This window comes from Danio aesculapii, chromosome 20 (genome assembly GCF_903798145.1).
Source record: "Danio aesculapii chromosome 20, fDanAes4.1, whole genome shotgun sequence".
Taxonomy (NCBI): domain Eukaryota; kingdom Metazoa; phylum Chordata; class Actinopteri; order Cypriniformes; family Danionidae; genus Danio; species Danio aesculapii.
The window spans coordinates 37,677,330-37,697,931 of NC_079454.1; the positions used below are offsets into that span (position 1 = coordinate 37,677,330).

Here is a 20,602-nt window from a genome sequence, read left to right on the forward strand (position 1 = left end):
CTCTAACTACTGTGCGGTCTCATAGTTTGACCCAATTATTCAGAAACTCAGTTTTCTTAGAGTAAAAACATAATTTACTCTATTCATATTTAAAAGCCAGTATTTAAAATTCTAATTGGAGATTTTTTTATTGTATTTTTAATTTTATTTACTAAATTATGGTGTAAAAGCTTAAAATTAGCTAGCTCACAGGTGTGGAACTCTAATTAAATCTAATTAAGCACACCTGATCAAACTAATTAAGACTTTAGGCTTGTTTAAAAGCTACAAGTAATGCTGTCACACTAGAGTTTGAGCATGCAAAATTATGTTGTTTTGGTCTTCAATTGGCAGAAATTGCAGTGTGACGGTGGCTTAAGTGTGTTGAAGCAGGGTTGGAACTGAACTGTGCAGGGCAGCTGACCTCGAGGAACTAAATTTGATACCGCTGAGCTAGGCGTTCCCTACAATTTAAGCTAACAGATGCTAATGTTGTCCTTATTAATGTGTGTTGAACATCAGTTATGTTAAAATCAAATTTTTTGACTCTTTAATGTACCTTTGATATTTGGATGTATAAAACAGTTAATGAGAAGAAATGATATAAAGAACATTGTTGTACACCTACTTTGATTAGCATCTGAATAGAAGCGTTGCTGTTCTGAAAAGTGTTGGCAGGTAAAATGTTTTGTCTCGTCCCTCAAGAATCAATTACCACTATAAACATCACCCGGATGGATGAAAGGAAACAGATGTGCGCTTTCATCCAAATTCTACTAAACGTGTTAGCCAAATCCGCTAGAGTACCTGCCAAATCCTCTATCTCCAGTGACATGCTCAGAATCTCAGACCATCTCTGTCAATTGTGTTTGTCTCGGAGCAGGCAGTGTGTCCCGTGTCCGCTGGATGAGATGCTGTGTCCTCCTACCACCCCAGAGGGTCGAAACGACGAGAAGGCTCTACTGGAGCAACTAGTCACTTTCTTGAGCCACACTGACGAGAGCGAGCTGGCAGAGCTGGACAGAGCGCTAGGCATCGACAAGATTGTTCAAGTTCGTATCATATCTTTGCTTTTGTTTTATATCTGACCTTTTGTTTTGGAGCTTTGATGTAATAATCAACGTTTGTTCTATATTTGCAGGAATTCACTAAATATCAGTTAGCAAGATTATATTTAGAGCTTTATAAATTTAAACCTTAAAGTGGGGTGTAAGGAGTTAAAGTTAAAGGTGCAGTAGGTGATCTGCTTAAATGCTATCTATTAGCGTAATATCTTTGAAATACAATCCTTCCCTGCCGTCCAAAGCCATGCCTCCTGAAATCCTAAACACGCACATTAAAGAGGACAGAGACCCGTTCACCAGTTAGAAAACTTTAAAGTACTTTATAATACTATAATTCCGAATAAAATACTGTATTATATCTAGCACGCTTTCGGTTGTGCAGCAAGCAAAACCTTTCATAATGTGCAATATTTCATGCATGCAAGGATCACTGGTCTCGCTCTCTCACGCGCTTTGTCCTAAAGCGACTACTGTATGCTTAGTGGTTGGCCGGTGGCGTGCAGGAATTACACTTATTACTAAGCCATACTAACATGCTTATTTAGACTGAATATTCAAAGTAGCATGGTAAACATTATAGGGAGCGCGTCACAGGTTGTCATTGTTCAAAAATGAACCAATGTGAATATAAAACCAACTTCAGCTCAGTAAAGCAGGCTAGGCGGAATAGCACTTTATACTATATTTATATTTTATACTTATGTTTTGTTGTTAAACTAAATAAAATCTACATTATCGATGCTGTAAAAGGTCCCTTATGAAACTGAAAATAGTCACATCAATCTTTCGCCAGATTTCAGTGGCTGAACAACACTTCTGTGCATATAACCCATTAGTAAAAGCAACACAATCTAGATCAGCTTTGCATTACTAAAATACTTTCGAAACATAACATTACCTATCTAGCAGAAATGGTGTCGTCCTTCCTCCAGCGTGCTAAAGTAGCTCCTATATTAATTCATGATTTTAAAAAGTTTTGATGCAGCATTTGTTTTTAGTGCTGTCTCTCTCTCTCGTGTGTAGGTGAACGCGGTGCGCGCACTTGCAAATGGCAGATCTGCGTAAATGGGGTGCCCAGATGTACAAATACATATAAATACATTTAGATCATTTACTTTTATCATTACTATTAGAATGTGAAGAGATTTTCAACCAGCACAACAAAAAGACAATCACCTACTGCACCTTTAACATAAATGTGCAAAACAGACATATTTAACTGTTGTGTTTTAATTTGTCAGTAAATAAAACCACTTCTCTTAAAGAGTCATTTTTTCTGTTGAATAAAAGATTAGTTGTCATATATGGATTCCTTATAATGTAATATAATTTAATAATAACATTCATAGTTAGTATTTTTCTTTTAAAACAGTTTTTTGTTATTTTAACCATTTTTTCTAAAAAAGTAATTTACATATTAATGGTTATGAAATAGTCAACATGATATTGGTTTTCAAAAATCCAAAATCAGATAAAAAAGTGTTTCAGGGGTAGTTAATGTGTCTGTGCTTATTAAAAAAGGGATTCATTAAGATAAACGACAAAATCGTACGTCCAATTCACTCGAAAAGTAAGCGAAAAACTTTTTAAAAGCCTTTATTTATAGCCATGGCAATAAAGGCTTTTTTTTTTTAAATTCACTTACTTTTTGAATGCAGTTTTATGACTACAATGATACTGGTATTATTAGATGAAAATATTCATTTTAATCCCTTTTTCCATTTGCAAGAACAATGTGTCCAAATTTCTGAAGTTGTTTCTGTTTCCATCCTCGTCTACAGAGTGGATGCCTCGAACCAGTCACCCAGACCCCCTTTCCTCAATCTCAACCCCCAACACCCGTACCCTTGGACCCCAAACTGCCCAGCTACCCCTCTCAGTTCCCCACCTCGCCCTCACAGTTTCCTGCTGAGATGGCCACCGCACAGGGCATAAGTTTTGGGGCCCCACGGATGCCGTTTCCAGGCAACGTGGTGCAGCCCGGCATGAACCGAGCTCCCGGTGTGTCCAACCAGCTCCGGCTACCTCCAAACCAGCTGAGACTCCAACTCCAGCAACGCCTGCAAGGCCCACAGCAGGTAGAGCTCCAGCTTTCACTTTATTGTGTGCTAATAAATGCCAATGCACAACATCTAAATCCTCCCCTTGGACTTTGTAGCACCGTGCAATGCTTTCAATTTCAGCCCTTTCAAATAACCTGCTGTGGAACTAACCTGTGCTTTTGTGGTGTGCAGCTGCTGGGTGAAGGCGTGATTAGTTGCACTTGTTTAGCGGTGAACTGTCTATCTGCTTTCTCTCTCCATCAGCTCCAGAACAGGCTGGCAGCCATGGGCTCCTTCCCCCAGGGGGGGCATGTTGCCATGGGGATGCGTCAGAGCATTCAGCAGCCTCAGATGCCCTCTCAGGTGGGGTGAAGGCATTTGTTGACAGAGGCTTAATTGATTGTGATTGTTTTGTATAGATCTTGATGTTGGCTGTTCAATTAGATTTTTTTTATCAGGTTACATTTATATGTATGTATATATATATATATATATATATATATATATATATATAGATTTATATATATTTTCCCTCCAATTTCTGTTTAACAGAAAGATTTTTTTCAATTAATTTTTCAACATAATAGTTTTAATAACTATATTGATAATAACGATATCTCGGTCCTAATAACTGATTCCTTTTATCTTTGCCATGATGACAGTAAATAATATTTTACTAGATATTTTTTAAGATGCTAGTATTCAGCTTAAAGTGATATTTAAAGGCTTAGCTAAGTTCATTAGGTAAACTAGTTTATTAGGTAAAGTTACGGTAATTTGGCAAGTCATTGTATAACAGTGGTTTGTTCTGTAGGCAATCGAAAAAACATTGCTTAAAAGGGCTAATAATATTGAGCTTAAAATGCTTTTTTAAAAATTGAAAACTGCTTTTATTCTAGCCAAAATAAAAACTATAACACTTTCTCCAGAAGAAAAAATGTTTTAGGAAATACTGTGAAAAATTTGTGTTAATCCTCTGTTAATCCTTGTTTTGGAAAAAAAAAAATCACCGGAGGGCTAATAATAATAGTAAAATGATAATAATAATAATAATAATAATAATCAGTTATTAATAGCAGTTATTAATATAATGGTATTATATAATATTTTTAAAATTACATTTTTAGAATGTAATTCTCATGACGCTGCGAGATGCAAGAAGGTCACTGGTTTGAGCCTCGGCTGGGTCAGTTGGCATTTCTGTGTGTAGTTTGCATGTTCTCCCTGCGTTCGCATGGGTTTCCTCCAGGTGCTCCGGTTTCCCCCACAAGTCCAAAGACATGCGGTACAGGTGAATTGGGTAAGCTAAAATTGTCAGTAGTGTATGTGGGTGAATGAGAGTGTGTGGGTGTTCCCCAGTGATGGGTTGCAGCTGGAAGGGCATCCGCTGTGTAAAACATATGCTGGATAAGTTGGCGGTTCATTTCGCTGTGGCGACCCCAGATTAATAAAGGGGCTAAGCCAAAAAGAAAATTAATGAGTGAATGTAATTCTCATTTGCCCCTACCATCACTCAATTTATGTTAAATAAAAATCAAATGAAAATTAATTGGATATAATTATCAGTCTAGTGTATGTCAAAATGTAATATTATCATGCTAACATGATTGTGACTGTTGTATTTGCATTCCAAAATCAATCAGTTAGGCATTTATTATCAAACTTATGCTTCTGTGCATTTTCACACACTTTTTCCACCTGATTCTGAAAGTCTTGTGATTTCTCTCTGTGTCTCTCAGCCTCCGCTGAATGCTCAAATGATGGCCCAGCGGCAGCGTGAGGTCTACAGTTACCAGCACCGCCAGCGGCAGCTTCTGCAGCAAAAGGTCATGCTAATGAGGCAGGGAATAAACACAGGGCCCCTGGGGGCTCAGAGACTTCCTAAGGGCCCCCAGCAGCAGCAGCCGCCGCCACCGCAGCAGCAGCAATTTGGCTTTCCTCCAGGATACAACGCTGTGCCTGGTAACACCCCTACCTCCCCGAGCCACTTTAACCCTATGGGAGGACCTCTGGACCCAAAGCTATCTGCCAGGGCAGGCCTGGGGAACCAAGGCATTATGGGAGCCATTCAAGGGCAGTTTGGGGGGCCTGTGAACACTCCTGTTCAACAGGGGCTTTTCCAGCAATTTGGGGGGCCTGGTATGTGTCATTTGTATGTTTTATTTATTATATAAAAGAGAGCAACTAGTTTAATTTAGTTTATTTGTACTAGAGTAACTAAACTAAAACTATTATTATTAAATAATAACTTTATTGACCTATTAAAAAACTAATACAAATTTATAATTATTCATTTTAACTAGTATCGTATTTAACCTAAACCATAACACTTTTTACTGAAATGAATAAATGTATTTATTATTTTAAATTTAGGCTTAATTAATAATCAAAAAATATTATTTATAATTAAAATAATAAATAAATACTGTTAGATTTTGCTGTATTTGGCTTAACCTTTCTTGGGTGGCTCGCCAACGAGGCACACATCACCCCAACATACACAGAATTGATCACATCAGAGTTCATTCAATGTAAATGCACCTGAACCAAAATGCACACAATCTTTCAATACATTTATTTATATTTTTATTTAACCTAAATAAATTTTAAGTTCGTATATGTAATTTAAAAAAGTAAAATTCATTTAAAAACACATTATAATTATATTAAATTATATAAACGTACAAAATTACTCAAACTATTATTTAAAATTATTTTAATTTTTACAAAATTAACTTTACAAAGTATACAAATAAAAGCTGAAAATATTCATTTTGAAAACTTTAATATATTTTATTGATGCTAAATATCACACTGATCATGATATGCTTCTGCTATCTGAAAGAGCTGACGTAGTTCTTGTCTCTCGCAGGCATGATTCAGCAAGCAGATCCATCGTTTGCTCCTGAGCTCAGCCCCACCAGCCCCCTGCTCTCACCTCAGAACTCCACCTCCCAGAGTCCTCTGCTCCAGCAGACACAACCTCCACCTGGTTACCAGTCACCTGACCTCAAGACCTGGCAGCAAGGGACTGTGGCAAACAACAGGTATGTTTGAAATCAATCACAAAAAAAGTTCCAAAATTGATTACTGTTTTTTTTTTTGTCTTGTTTACAAGTCCCCCTGAAATCCAAATCTTAAGGTTATCTATAATCTAGTGTGCTTCTAAAAAGATATAAGCATTCAGAACTCTAATGATGCTACGCCAGATAATTCATGAATGTGAGTAAAGCAACACAACTGACTGTAGGTTATGTGATAATTACAAATGGCGGATATAGTACGTTTGAGCTCCATTCATATTCACCACAGCATTAAAACTAGAGGTGTGAACCTACACTGATCTTTTCCTGTTTCTTGTTGTGTGTCAGTATGTTTAACCAGGTTGGTCCGCCGGTCTCTCAAAGCTTTGGGCAGCAGGGCGTTTATAACAACATGAGCATCACCGTGTCAATGGCTGGAGGCTCTGGAGCAGTGAACACTCTACCTCCTATTGGTCCATCTGTCGGCATGGGCAACAGTAACCTTGGCAACGTCACTACAATGTGTAATGAGCAGGTAAGTCAATGTTTTGTTTACTGATATCACTTAAAGGGAGAGTACAAAGAAAAATAGAAAAATTAATTGACTCACCGTCATGTAGTCTTCAGCCCACAGTCATTACAATTGGATGAAAAAGAGCATGATTTTTGAGATATTTATAGTCACATTTTTGTAATTTATATTATATTTTAGTTGAATTTACTTGAATTAAAATGAAAAAATATATACAAATAAAATCTGAAGAATAAATTTAAAATCCAAAATCAAACAAAATGTGCTCAGGGGTAGCTTAAATAATGTGGTTGTGCTCTTTAGGTAAGGGATTCATCAGAATAAACAGTAAAAATCAGTCCAAGGCACTCGAAAAATGTGGAAAAAAATATTAAAAAGCATTTATTGACATGGCTATTCCTTAAAACTGCACCTACGCATTTCAACAAACACTTGCCTTCATCAGGGTAATACAGAGATGAAGATGAACAGTTTTAAGGAATAGCCACGTCAATAAAGGCTTTTTAATATTTTTTCCACATTTTTCAAGTGCCTTGGACTGACTTTTGCTGTATAAATTTCAATGTTTAATCTTTATCCCCCATTTAGGCATCAAATTAATTGCAATAAAAAGAGCACAAGTTTGTGGTTAGTTTAGAATCAATGTTATACTTTTAAAGTTTTTTTCCAGCACTTTAAATAAGATTCTTTTTTTTATCTTAGGATTTTATTAGAGTTTTTCTTACATTTTTGTTTATTATTAGTTTTAGTACTTCAGTAAACAGTTTTTTTCATATTTCATACTCAAATCTTTTTTCACTCAATGAAATTGTATTATTAAATGCAATAAAAATTTTTCTGTGATTTTTAGTTATGATAAAAACATTTCAGAATTTTACAGTTGACCTTAAAAGTATAAAAAAATTATATTTTTTAAAATATTAATATTTTATTCATATTATATTTATATCTATATTTTTTAAAAAGAAGTCCTTTATGCTAATACAATGGTCCCTCTTTTTTCGCGAGAGTTATTTTACGTTCTAAAAATAACCCGCAATAGGTGAAATCCGCGAAATGGTCCGCTTTATTTTTTATAATATAAATGTTTTAAGGCTGTAAAACTCCTCACTACACATATTATACTCATTTTCACACTTTCACACTTTTCTCTCTTGTTTAAATACTCTCAAAGTTCAGACCTTCATAGATAAATAATTCCAGTATTATAGCGTAAAACCAAGGATCAAAGCCATTTGATCTTCATTTATTTATTCAGTTATTCAATTGAATTGAATATTTATTCCATAATTGTCCTATAGCCATGTAACTTCTACCTTCTTCGTACCTTTAGCATGTCCAGAAGTTTACTTTTTTGTGTGATGGTTAGCATCTTCTCCTGCCTTTGGTGCTACTGCAAGTGCCTTTGTCAATGCAGAACGTTTCGTCGACATTGTGAGGAGAAAACTTGCAAACATACAGTACAGCACTTCAGAGTCACACTGAAGATTTATGTCAATTTGGCAAGCTGAACGCATTCTGTACTGTACAGTAGACATGGCACGGAGGAGATCGATTAACAATGGTCTACAGCCAATCAGGACGCAGAACACAATGCGCTAATCAGGACGTAGAACACATTGCGCTGCAGAAAAAAAGCATGTCAAATTGCACTAAACAAATCTGCAAAACTATATAAATATATATATATTGTTTAAATAAATAAAAAAAAAATCATATTTAATTTTAGTTAATTTAAAAAAAAAAAAAAAAAAAATATATATATATATATATATATATATATATATATATATATATATATAAATATAAATATATTTTTTTAATAACTCAGATATTTTTTTCATTCAATTAAATTGTATTACTAAATGTAATGAAAATGATTTCTGTGATTTTAGTTATGATAACAACATTTCAAAACTTTACGGTTGGCCTTTATTAAACAAAGTTTTTTATTTATATTATAATATTTTTATTATAATAATTTTATTATTTACCTATTTGTAGTCTTTGGTGCTTACAAAAGCTGCATTTAATTTTCTAAAATCTACAGTGTCACATGATCCTTCATAAATCATTCTAATATACTAATATCTGGTGCTCCAGCAACATTTCATTCTATTATTGAACTTGGAAACTTCTTAATATTTTGGGTGAAAAATTGATACACAGAAATCAATAAAACAAAACAAATTTCAAAAGGACCGCATTTATTTGAAATGAAAGTATTGATAATGTCTTTAATTACACTTTGATCAATTGGATGCTTCCTTTCTGAATAAAAGTATTAATTTCTTTCATTATATACATTTTTTTTCAGGTACAGCAGGTTCAGGTGTTCGCTGATGTCCAGTGCACGGTGAACCTGGTGGGCAGTGACTCCTATCTTAACCAGTCGGGGCCCATCGGATCCCAAAAGGGCCCGAGCGGAACCCCCAGTGCCCAGTCCCAGCAGAAAAGCCTCCTCCAACAGCTCCTTACCGAGTGAGAGCCGCCACCATCCGCCAGAGGACAGTCAGTCTCCTCATGTAGAGATTTTTATCCTTCACCTTTGGTTTCTATACAGTATATCTGCAGGGTCGTGTCTGGGGCCCAGGCTTGAGAGGTTTCATAGCTGTTCGACTAAGTGCTCATTCCTGGTCACCTTTTTAAAGCGTCAGTTTCCGGAAAAGAAGAAACAAAAAAGAGAGATCACGTTCCAGAATTTGCCAAGTCTGTATAAAAACAAACAAAAAAAGTAATTAAAAACACGGACCTGCTGCTTCAGCCGGCTACACGTCCTGTCGGTCAGGCCAATGTTGCAGTGCTTCTTGGAGAGCGGCGCAGCAGCTGAGCTCGGATTGGAAACTGGGGCGGGCCGTTGCCATGCTGTTGCTAAGTTCATGGCATATTGCTCAGTTTCAGCTGGATCTGTGACTGATAGGCTCTCCTCAGCAGTGCCTGATGATGGGAGGAATTTCCCGCCTCTTTTTATTTGTTAGTCTGTTCTGTTTGTTGTCGTTCTCTTTGTTTTTCGTTTGTTTTCAGAACAAGCATGGCCAGGATGGGAGACTGCTCTGTAGCGTGTATCCGTTTGCTGCAGGCTTTCCTGGCAACACTGTTTTGAAACGGCAGACTTTTTTTTGGGTTTGTTTTGTTTTTGTTTTGAAACAATGTCCAACACATTTCCCCCCTCAGCAGCTGTGAATACGAGCCACTTAGGGTCAACTCAGCCTATCAGTGTTGTTTGCGGCGACGTGTTGTGCAGGTTGGTATTATTGTACAGCACAAAACGGACAAAGTTGGGACAAGCTCACACTTTGTAATTTCCTTAAACACCAAACATCGTCAAATCCTCTTGTTTTTTTTTTAAGTTGTTTATTTTCCGGACGCATCAACGTAACATCTTTTCTAATGGCTTTGTGAATCACTTTTTGTTATTTAAAACAAACAAAATCATCCATCAGAATCTCGCATGCTCGCATATATATATATATATATATATATATATATATATATATATATATATATATATAGCGACGTGAGAGAGACTCGAGTTTTAACAATCGATACATTGCTTATCGAACACCCTGGTAAATGAAACCAACCCTCTGTTGCATTGTACGCAATGTAGATTGTACATTGATTTTCATTTTACAGTTGAGTGTTTCAAGGACGCTCTTGAAAACCACAGGTGCTCTCTCTCGACTGGAGGAGCGAGGTATTGTTCTCCAGCTCTTTGACTGCTCATGAGACTACTGTTGCCCAGTCAGACACTGTTCATCAGCATTTACCTACTAGTCATGCCCTGTTAAGAATCGGATTGGAACCTAGTTTGCGTAAAAATCCATTCTTTTTTTATTACTATTATTATTATTTTTAATCTAAGCTATCGAATTGACATGCCCACTGTGGTCAAAATTGATGTCTCACTGTGTGAGCACGAGGTATTTCACGAATCGTGCAACATAAATTGGAGCACAACTCGAAATCGTGTTGCATGCGCGAGCGTTTGCATCTCCCCGTCACTATTTTCCATTCTCTTTTAACAGTGTTCTTTTTGTTCGTGGAGTTCAAGTGCCGTGTCTTTGTGCGTGTGCTGTGTATACAAAGAATGGCTCTTTTTCTCCAGTGCTAAAGCAGCTCCAAAATTTCTAAAGAAGATCCGACGTTCATCTATGGAAGCGTGTGCTGTTGAGATCGAGCCACTTTTTGCTATATATAAATGTACATAGACATTACAAAATGCGAGAAGAATTGACAAATATGTAACGTTTTTAAAAAGTCAACGTTTTTTCTCTCACTGAAAAAAGGCAGATGTCGTAATTCTTATTAATTTCCGCCCTCCCCTATCGGGGAACAGGCATTCCTGTATAGATGAAATGGTTTTTATGCAGTGGATAAGATTCATTTAATGAACCCTTCCTGTCATCATTACCGTGTTTATGCCAAATATACCAAACTAGCAAACAGCGCCTATTAATAACGTTTTGATTTTGTTTTCCATCGTTTTGTTTTCTCGTTTATAACGGCTCTCACAGTCAGTACACAACATCATGGTACAATAGAACCTGGATTATCAAAGTATTGTGTATATAACAGATAAATGTGAATATGTATCTGTTCAGAATCAACAAAATGTAGTGCTCCGAGTTTGTGGTAATAACTACTTGCTTCCATTTTATTTCCTTTCGATTTCGTATTTTTTTTCGAAATGCGTATGGCTGTGTGAAAGCGTGTATGTGTGTGATTAATACTGTATATCTGGTGTTTAAAATGGAAAAAAACAAGACAAATGTCCTCATTTTGATTTTTTTTTTTTCGTTTCTTTTTATTGGAAAATACCTACAACTTTTCCTGTGGGTGTGTTAAGATTTGCTCTATATGTGAGAATGGTTTAGCGACTGCTGAATGTGACTTTGCTGAGGGAGAAGCAGCATGGACTGGCTTTTGTACGGGTTAATTTAAGAAAAAAAAGGCCATATTATTTAATTTCTCTGTTGTCAAAGTTTAAACAGCTCTGATAAAGTGGAACCTTGACGATTTGAGAACGACGCCAGCTCTTTGCGGTAGGGTTTCGTCAAACTGCCTGATGTAGTTTCGCCATGTGTAATAAACGCTCTTATGACAAGAACGGAATAATGACCAAAGCTTCAAAATACTAAAAAACCCATATCATATGCAAGGTTCGTGCTATTGGACAAATGTAGCATCGGAGAGTCTTTGTTTCATTTTTACCCGAATAGGCGTCCCGTCATGTTTATAACACTAGCATTTTGTTCTCGAATTTATAGTTTGGACATTATTCCCCCTAGCTTGTTCAGATCCTTTTGCTACTAATCTACCAAACACCTCTTCGAAGTCAGTGTTTTCAGGAAGACCGATTTCTAACCCCTAGCTATGCATCTGTGGAGGTTACATTCAAAAAAACTGACACTGACAAAAACGGATTGCTTTGAGTGCAGTATGCATGCTAACGCTAAGTATCTGTTATTTTGTTTGGTTAACTCAAGGATATGTACATCATTTCGTAGTTCGAAACTGAGCTACTCGGGCTAAAAACAACAACGAGATGCAACTAGATATTTGACTTTATTTAGCTGGATTCTTTATACCAAATTTGAGGTGCCTCTTGTACATATTTTCAGCAACGAGGACTGCTCCTCACCGTTTGATGAACGTTTTCTTGTTTATGAGGATTTTCTTATATATACTGACCTTTGTAAGACTTTTGCTGTATTTTACATGAATTTTTTACTAAAAAACCTAAACGTACCAGGAACTTGCAAGGAATACAATCTAGTTTTGCACTTTATACATGAATTACAAAAGGAAAGAGGCCATCGGAAATCTAAATATCGGGAAACTAAGACTAAACGAATCCCCTCCCCCCCACTCCCCGCTTGAATGTATTGAACGCCATTTTGCTTCAAACGCGTCTCAGGTTCTTCGGGAAGAACTTGGCTTGTCAGGCCATCGTCATCGGATCCCTTAAAAAGAAAGAAGGAAAAGAGCGGGATCTTTTTCTGCTGCAGAACCGTCGATTTAACTATGCCTATATCTATCTATCTTCAGGTGCTCCATGTCCCCTTTACCCCGACCTCCTGGCTTTATCGTTTTGAAGACATTCCTCACCCGACACCGCTTCGTGTTCAGTGCCAAGTGCTAGAAACCATTTATGCAACTTCGTACAATCCGCATTTCCTCATCGACCACCACCACACACTCTCCTCCTCATTCACGCGCCATCATCTACAGTAGCTCTACTGTTTACCTGAGATTTTTCGCATATTGTAAGTGCTGCCTTATTGATATCTTCAGATATTGGTTGTATCGGTGAAGGAAGTCGCGTGTTCGTAGCTCCGCCCCAAACGGCGCTCGTTCTCTGGAGGCGAGGTTCCACTTTTCACCTGTCAAATTAATATAAATAAACAAATATATATAGATATATACATTTTACTCATTTTGTCCAGTTTTGTATAATACTTTTTTGTGAACTTTTGGTTTTCGTTTCTTAAGAGGTATCATTGCAGCTGTGTGTGGGACATTATGAATGAAGATGTATCTGGGAGACTTCTGCATGTTTTGTCATGTTTTATTTTTATTTTTGTTTCCTCTATATCCAGGTTTATCTGGAGAATCCTACCTTTCTTAGGACGTTGTAGACAATCAGTCACATGCTGGGTCCAGCAGCTGCGGGATTGTCCCGCGGGCTGCAAAACTGTGTTTCGCATCTAGTGAATCAGTCTTATTTTTTTTTTTTTTTTCTCTTGTCCATTTCATGGAATTATGTGGCTGCTCAAACTGAGATTTGAAGTTTACACACATACATTTACACACATTGCATACACGTACACAAACAAGAAACATTCACTCACACCTCGTGCATATGGCCCCTTTGTTGCTTTTCCAAGGTGAAGATACATACCTTGAAGGAAATTATGCTTTGACTAACAAATCTCTATAACATCCATGAATGTGAGAATGCAACACATTGCAATAAAGCACCATGTAAAAAACAGTACTGCCAGTGCCATCATTATATTTAAGGAACCGTTATATGATTTATGATTGTTTTGAATTTGGAGGAACAACTGCTTATAAAGAAAACCTTATCATCTCTTCCTTTCCAACTTGATTTATTAAGTCGTATTAATTGTAATGGTCTTATTTGTGTCTGTTTTGTGACTGACTGAAAGAGAGTCAGTTGTTTGAGAGCCATGTTTTACTAATCACACATTATTTATTTATTATATAGGACATGAGATTTGACAGGATTACATGGGGAGCAGAAAGAGGGGGAGGGATCCGCAAAGGAACCCGAGCCGGGAATCTCTGGTCACCGTAAGCATCTAAGTGCTATGCAATACGTCGGCACACTTTACCAATAGGCTATTGGCGCCTACACACATTCTTTTTTTTACTTATTCAGGGTTCTTACACTTCATGTAAGTACTTCAAGTCCTGAAAAGTGCTTAAAAACAAACACAAGTCCATGAATGGGCTATATGCACAGCGAGTGTTGTGTTCAGCAATGATGAACGTCCGGTGAAAGCTTAATTTGACCATTTTTAATTTCACAATGTTCCTTTTACAGCATGGATGTTGTAATGTCATTCAAATATAATCAGTTAAATAGACTTAAGCATCCATTTGGTTGTTAAAGCGTAAAAGACCAAAGACTTTTAAATGACCGTTTAAACCGTTTAAATGCAGGCGCCGTCATTAGCAGCAGGTTAGCACAGAAATTCCGTTGAATATACTGGGGTAACATTAATTGTCATATTTTAAAGACTTGGTGAGGAATAATATAATTTAATGCAGTGCTTCTTGTTTGGTCTGATACCCACTTTATATCGTATCTCAGCCAGGCAGTGAAGATCACTGTTTTTTAAAGAAATCAGATATTAAATGTGGAGATGTTGTATGGGATAACAAACTAACTGGAAGCCCAGAGGCTGGCTGACTGAATTTAGAAGTCCGTGTGCATATACCCTATTCAATTTGAAATGAAGTTTGTTTATGGTGTTATTTCAACAATTGTGCTGTGCTGCTGTCAGAAACAATGAAAATTAATTAATCTTAATTCTTTAAATCTTAAATGTAAATCTTGTACAATAACACTGATATGTAATGCACATTTGATCAATATTTCAGGAGCCGCATTTGAATATTACCAGTATTGAATTTACAAGTTTTTTTTAAGTTCTTTGAACATGACTGTTTAAAACGGTTAAATTTTGATAAAATGAACAGTAAAATTACTCTGACATGTCTAACGTCAATATTAGGTGTAAGTGAAATGTTAAGTACAATAAGGACTTTCATGGCGCTACATATGCTGGGGTATGAATTACAAAGGTTATAATAGTGCTTTAAAAAGTCCTTAAATCTGGTGTCCATGACAGTGTGGGAACCCTGTTTTTACAAAGAGCTGGATCATAAGATCGATTCCTTCGTGAATCAAGTTGGTTCCACTGTGTGATTTTGATTCTTCAAAAACAGCCAGCACGTCTGCTTGTGAATTAAGCTGTTTTACATGTTTTAGATTCAATAAAAAGGGTAGCTTTAGAGTCATAACTCGCTTAAGAACCATAAGAGAATTCATAAGAGTCATTTGCTCAAGAATGAAGCATCAACAGTTGCAGTGTAACTTTTTGATTCATTAAAAGAAAAGAAAAAAATTATAATTATTAGTGTGAAGTACCAAGCTTTAAAACTGAACTTTTACATTTGGAAAAAAAAAAAATCCCAGCAAATGTTGTTTGTATAAGAATAAACCTACACTTGTTCCGATGCATGTATAAAAATCTGGATCCTCAAAATTATTAGTCAACAACCAAGCTTTATTTTTAAAAATGGAGCTTTTGGATTTGCAAAAGAATAAAGCTACACAGGTTGTGATATACATTAAAAAAACTGGCTTATGAAAGTCATGTGCTCCAGAATCAAGCTTTGTTGGTTGTTACTTTTTGATTCGATAAGAAGGACTGTAGCTCATTAGAGTCATTCGCTCAGAAATGAAGCTTATTGGTGTGAAGTGACTTTTTGATTTACTATAAAAACAACTCAGGAGTAATTCGCTCAAGAATTAAGCCTTGTTTGGTACAATGTGTTTTTGGATTCACTAAAAAGAACCTGCTCGTATGAGTCGTTTAACCACAAATGAACCTAAATGACGTGAAGTCACTTTTTGATTCATCAAAAAGAAACATTTATAGGAGTCTTTTGCTCAAGAATTCATCTTAATTTGTTTCAATCTATTTTTGGATTTTCTAAAAATAACCGGCTCATCTTATCCGTTTTGGCATCGTTAAATAAATTAAAGATGAAAACAATTGCACAATGAATGAGCTTCACTTGCTGCGATTACATCGTTTTGATTCATATATTGTTTTGATGCACTAAAATGAATCAAATCTTTTGCTCAAAAATTAAACTGAGCTTGTCATGATGTTTTTAGATTCACTTAAAAGAACCTGTTCATAGAACTCATTCACTCAGAAATAAAGCTCACTTGCAATGATGTAACTTTCTGATTCACTTAAAAGAATCCGTTCAAAACAATCATTTGTTTCAGAATCAAGCTCAATTGGTCATAGTGAACGTCATGAACAAGAATAAAGCTTCGCTGGTCATGATGTAATTATAGTTCACTAAAAAGGACTGGCTCTTAGGAGTCATTCACTCAAGCATCTAGCATCGCTAGTCATCATGAAACTTTGATTTACTATAAAGAACCAGCTTGTGGAACTTATTCACTTAGAAATAAAGCTCACTTGTTATGTTGTGTCCTTCTGATTCACTTAAAAGAATTAAGCTCAATTGGTCATAATGAAGATTTTGATTCACTATGTAACTGTATGACTATATGACTCACTCAAAGAAATTGGATCATGAGAGTCATTCATATAAGAATCAAGATTTGTTGGTGATGAAGCCTTTTGATTCACTTAAAAGAACAGCCTTAAATGAGTCATATGTTTTAGAATTAAACTCAATTATTCATAATGAACTTTTTGATTCACTAAATAACTGGCTCATAAACTTAATTGGCTCAAGAATCAAACTTTGCTATTCAAGAGGGAACTTTTTGACTCACTCAAATGAACTGGCTCATGGAAATCATTCAAGATTTGCTGGTGATGAAGAAACATTTTGGTTCTCAAAAGAACGAGTTTAAAGGAGTCATTTGTTTTAGAATCAGGCACAATTGGTCATAATGAACTTTTTGATTCACTAAATCACCAGCACTAAATCACCAGCTTTTTAATTCACTTAAACTAACCGTAAAAAAAATTATTTACTTAAGAATCGATTTTCACGACTTGCTTAAAGATTCACTAAAAAGACTCAGTTAATAGCTCTCAGTACTTGTCCCTGAACTTTATTTAATTATTTTAAACTTCTCCACATGATTCAAGCTATATGTCAGTCTTGCATTATTAGTCATTAATTAATTAAAATATTTTGTTCATTTCAAAAACTCTTCAGGTGGGTCAAAGTCATCAGAACACTTTATTACGTTTGTTTCCATCATAAACAAAAAGTACATCCCAATATGCAGAATAAAGACGTTCAGTCTTCATTTCAATCACCATCCTATTGTGCAGATATTAACAACACATGATGTAGAAAATCAAAGACGTGATGGTAAAGTTCTTTCCTCTTGACACGTGCTCCTGTGAGGAGTCTTTATGTTGAGAGGTCATTTGAAAAGCTTGAATTTTTTCAGATAGGGCTGCACAGTCTCTTTAGGGTACGGTTTCAGTGCCAAACATGTGGGGATGTTCTCCGGCTGCTCCATCCACAGTTTATGTGCGATGTCTTTTTCCTCTAGAGTACTGGAGAGAGTGGACAGAGAGACCTCGTCCGGTGCCTGTGAGGAAAAAAATATCTATGTTTAAAGTTTAAAGTTCACCTTCAGCTATCAAAAAACCTGTTTAATTATCAAGTCATACCAGTGTTGTTTTGTTTATTTCACCAAATTTTGTGACTTTTTTTAATGATAAACAGTACATTCAAAGTCAAACCTACTGCCATTTATGCAAGTATAATTCGTTTGTGTTAGAAAATTTCACTGTAATTTTCTTTTGTTGTTTTCTTATAAATAAATATTTTGATTTTACAATTCAATCATCAAAGCAAATTCAAAGAAATGTAATTAAATTCCATTAATTCCACAGGCTAAACTGGTAAATCTGAAATGACATTCCTAGCGTCAGGGTTCTTACACCTTTTCCAACTTCAAATCCCAGCACTTTTCAAGCACATCCAAGGTGCATTTTTATGTTTTTTCAGCACCTAACAACCACCAAAAATGACATTTATATTTGCTGTATGTACTTTTTCACATTTAAATCCATTGTGCTAGTTTAAAAAAACAATATGACATTTCAACTTAAATTGTTGAATACTTTGGAGCATAGATTTATTGAAATAGATCACCCACAAACGGTAAAAAAAAAATAAATAAATAAAAAGTTCAGTTATTGGATGAAGTGTCTTTTCACGTTTGGTCTTTTTCAACCTAAAGTTGATTTCTCAAAAAATGAGCTTACAGTCAGATTGTGTTTGGGTGTAGTACCAAAGTTTCATGTCCACCGCTATTCAAAAGTCATGTAACAAATTAAATCCTCATGAGTCAGAGAATATTCCTGCTGCAAATTAATAAACTGTTCCAATGTCAACTGTTTCGAAAATCAGTCACCAAATGTGGAAGCCATAGTTTGTAAGCTTTCATCAATATTACTTTTTATTATTGTCAATATTACTTTCGGTTAGGAATAAAGTACTGTTTTAATAGCAAATGTCCCACCTGTCAAATGGTTTTCGCTATGTGCAAATTCATTTTAAGCTAAAGGAAAATTACTCCGTAAGGTAACAAATTATTATGAAAGCAATGCAATTTCAAATTCAAGCACCTTCAAGCACTTTGTTTAAAATCCAAGCACTTTTCTAACCTTGAAAACACTATATTAAAATCAAGCATTCTTCAGGATTTCCAGCACTCTGCTATGAACTAAACACTTCTCAAAAACACTTCAGAATGTGTATATAGACCGTTTTCATTTGGTGATGTTACTGCCCATTACTGCCCCATCATATCCTGCTTATTGTCAAAATAGTTCAAAACTGTAACAAGAGGCATCTTAACGTTAAAAGAGCTGCCACGGCGTTATACATTAATATGTAGACCTTATTGGATTATTTAAAGCTAAGGAAATTAAAAATGTAACACCGAGAATACGTTAGGACCATTGTTATTGTTTATATCCTTCAAAATTGTGATTGTGCATATATTATTAGTAATATTGTAATTAATAGCATTTAAAATATATGTACGTACATGTTTGAATCTTAATTATGTTAATACGGTTAACACTACTGGACAACAGAACTGACCTGCAGCACTACTTTATGCATGCTGTCCAGCTCCGCCAGATACTGCTGAGTGTCAGGATCCTTGTAGTGTAAATGAATGGCTGCAGTGGCCGCGTGACAGGCTTGCGTTATAACCGCTCCTAAAGGCCACGATAAACTGTGGATCAGGTCTGACCGGACGATCACATATTGAACTAAACGCCTGGACGAGCCGCTGCCCGGCGTTGCCATTTTGCTCAACGTGAAAAAAAATCGCCAGACCGGAAATGAGATGTTGTTTACGTTCCGAGTAAAATTACTTTGATTGGTTGCCCTCTAGTGGGTATTTTAGGACTCGAAATATTACAACAACACATTCTACAAATAATAATACTACATAAAACTGCTCTCATGTTGGTATAATACATTTGTTAGTTATTTCGGACTGCCTGAGGCAAAAATCTACAATTTCTACAAGTGGAAAAAGTTGCTCATCACAAAATTTTCAAATAAATATATGAAAAAGTGCAGTGTTTAGAGGTTAAAAATACCAGTTTATAGTTAAATATCAATTACAGACTTAAGTTTTAGCTGGTCTTCCAGGCTATATACAGTCTAAATGAATAGCAGACCAAGGACATTTCCACAGTTTTTCATACACACACACACACACACACACACACACACACACACACACACACACACACACACACACACACACACACACACACACACACACATTTCCCTGGGGAATGCCTTATTTCTTTTAGTTTGGCAGGAATAAATGTAGTTTTAATTTATAAAAATGATAATAATAAATTAAGGTCAATATGATTAGCTCCATTGTGGTTTTTTTGATTGTTTAAAGAACCGTAATCAAGCTTGCCTAGTTAACATAATTACATTTTTAGCTAAATACTAGTATCTTGTAAAGTAAGTAGAAAAATAGTATGTGCAGTCACCATGGCAGAGAAAAAAAATAGATAATCAGAAATTAGTTATTAAAACTATTGTTTTGAAATGTGTTGGAAAAAAATATTATCTTCATTAACACTTGAGTAATATTTCTAAAAGACTTCACAGATTTCACAGGTTGGCTGAAAATTCTGACTTCAACTGTATGTCCATATAAAATACATGTGTATATACGGTTGAAGTCAGGATTATTAGCCCCCTTTGAATTTTTTTCTTTTTATAATTTTTCCCAAATGATGTTTAACAAAGCAAGTAAATTTTCACAGTATGTCTGATAATATTTTTTCTTCTGGGGAAAATTTTATTTCGGCTAGAACAAAAGCAGTTGTTAATTTTTTAAACCCATTTTAAGGTCAATATTATTAGCCCCTTTAAGCTATATATATTTTTTTCAATAGTCTACAGAACAAACCATCGTTATACAATAACTTGCCTAATTACCCTTTCCTGCCTAATTAACCTAGTTAAGCCTCTAAATGTCACTTTAAGCTGTATAAGTGTCTTGAAAAATATATAGTAAAATACTATGTATTGCCATCATAGCAAAGATAAAATAAATCAGTTATTAGAAATGAGTTATTAAAACTATTATCTTCAGAAACGTGCTGAAAAAAATCTGCTCTCCGTTAAACAAAAATTGGGAGAAAA

The 20,602-nt window shown here is 35.5% G+C and overlaps 2 protein-coding genes across 4 annotated transcripts in view; one reads left to right on the forward strand and one right to left on the reverse strand.

Annotated features, from left to right (window-relative positions):
• ncoa1 (nuclear receptor coactivator 1) overlaps positions 1–13,637 on the forward strand; it is a 106,841-nt gene extending 93,204 nt beyond the window's left edge. For 2 of the 3 annotated variants that reach the window (XM_056480566.1, XM_056480567.1), the window contains 7 exons: positions 863–1,031; positions 2,825–3,121; positions 3,350–3,448; positions 4,825–5,224; positions 5,958–6,132; positions 6,457–6,643; positions 8,958–13,637. In XM_056480566.1, the coding sequence (XP_056336541.1) occupies positions 863–1,031; positions 2,825–3,121; positions 3,350–3,448; positions 4,825–5,224; positions 5,958–6,132; positions 6,457–6,643; positions 8,958–9,125 (1,495 nt within the window). In that variant the 3' untranslated portion in view covers positions 9,126–13,637. The remainder of the gene's footprint in view (positions 1–862; positions 1,032–2,824; positions 3,122–3,349; positions 3,449–4,824; positions 5,225–5,957; positions 6,133–6,456; positions 6,644–8,957) is intronic. The other variant, XM_056480568.1, reaches the window with a different exon arrangement.
• A 3,478-nt stretch (positions 13,638–17,115) lies between these two features.
• ptrhd1 (peptidyl-tRNA hydrolase domain containing 1) lies at positions 17,116–19,251 on the reverse strand. The gene is made up of 2 exons (XM_056481637.1): positions 19,022–19,251; positions 17,116–17,495 (listed from the first exon to the last, which is right to left on the reverse strand). Exons 1-2 carry the CDS (start codon positions 19,229–19,231, stop codon positions 17,325–17,327), a joined length of 381 nt encoding a protein of 126 aa, XP_056337612.1. The 5' UTR covers positions 19,232–19,251; the 3' UTR covers positions 17,116–17,324.
• Between the last annotated feature and the right edge of the window lie 1,351 nt (positions 19,252–20,602).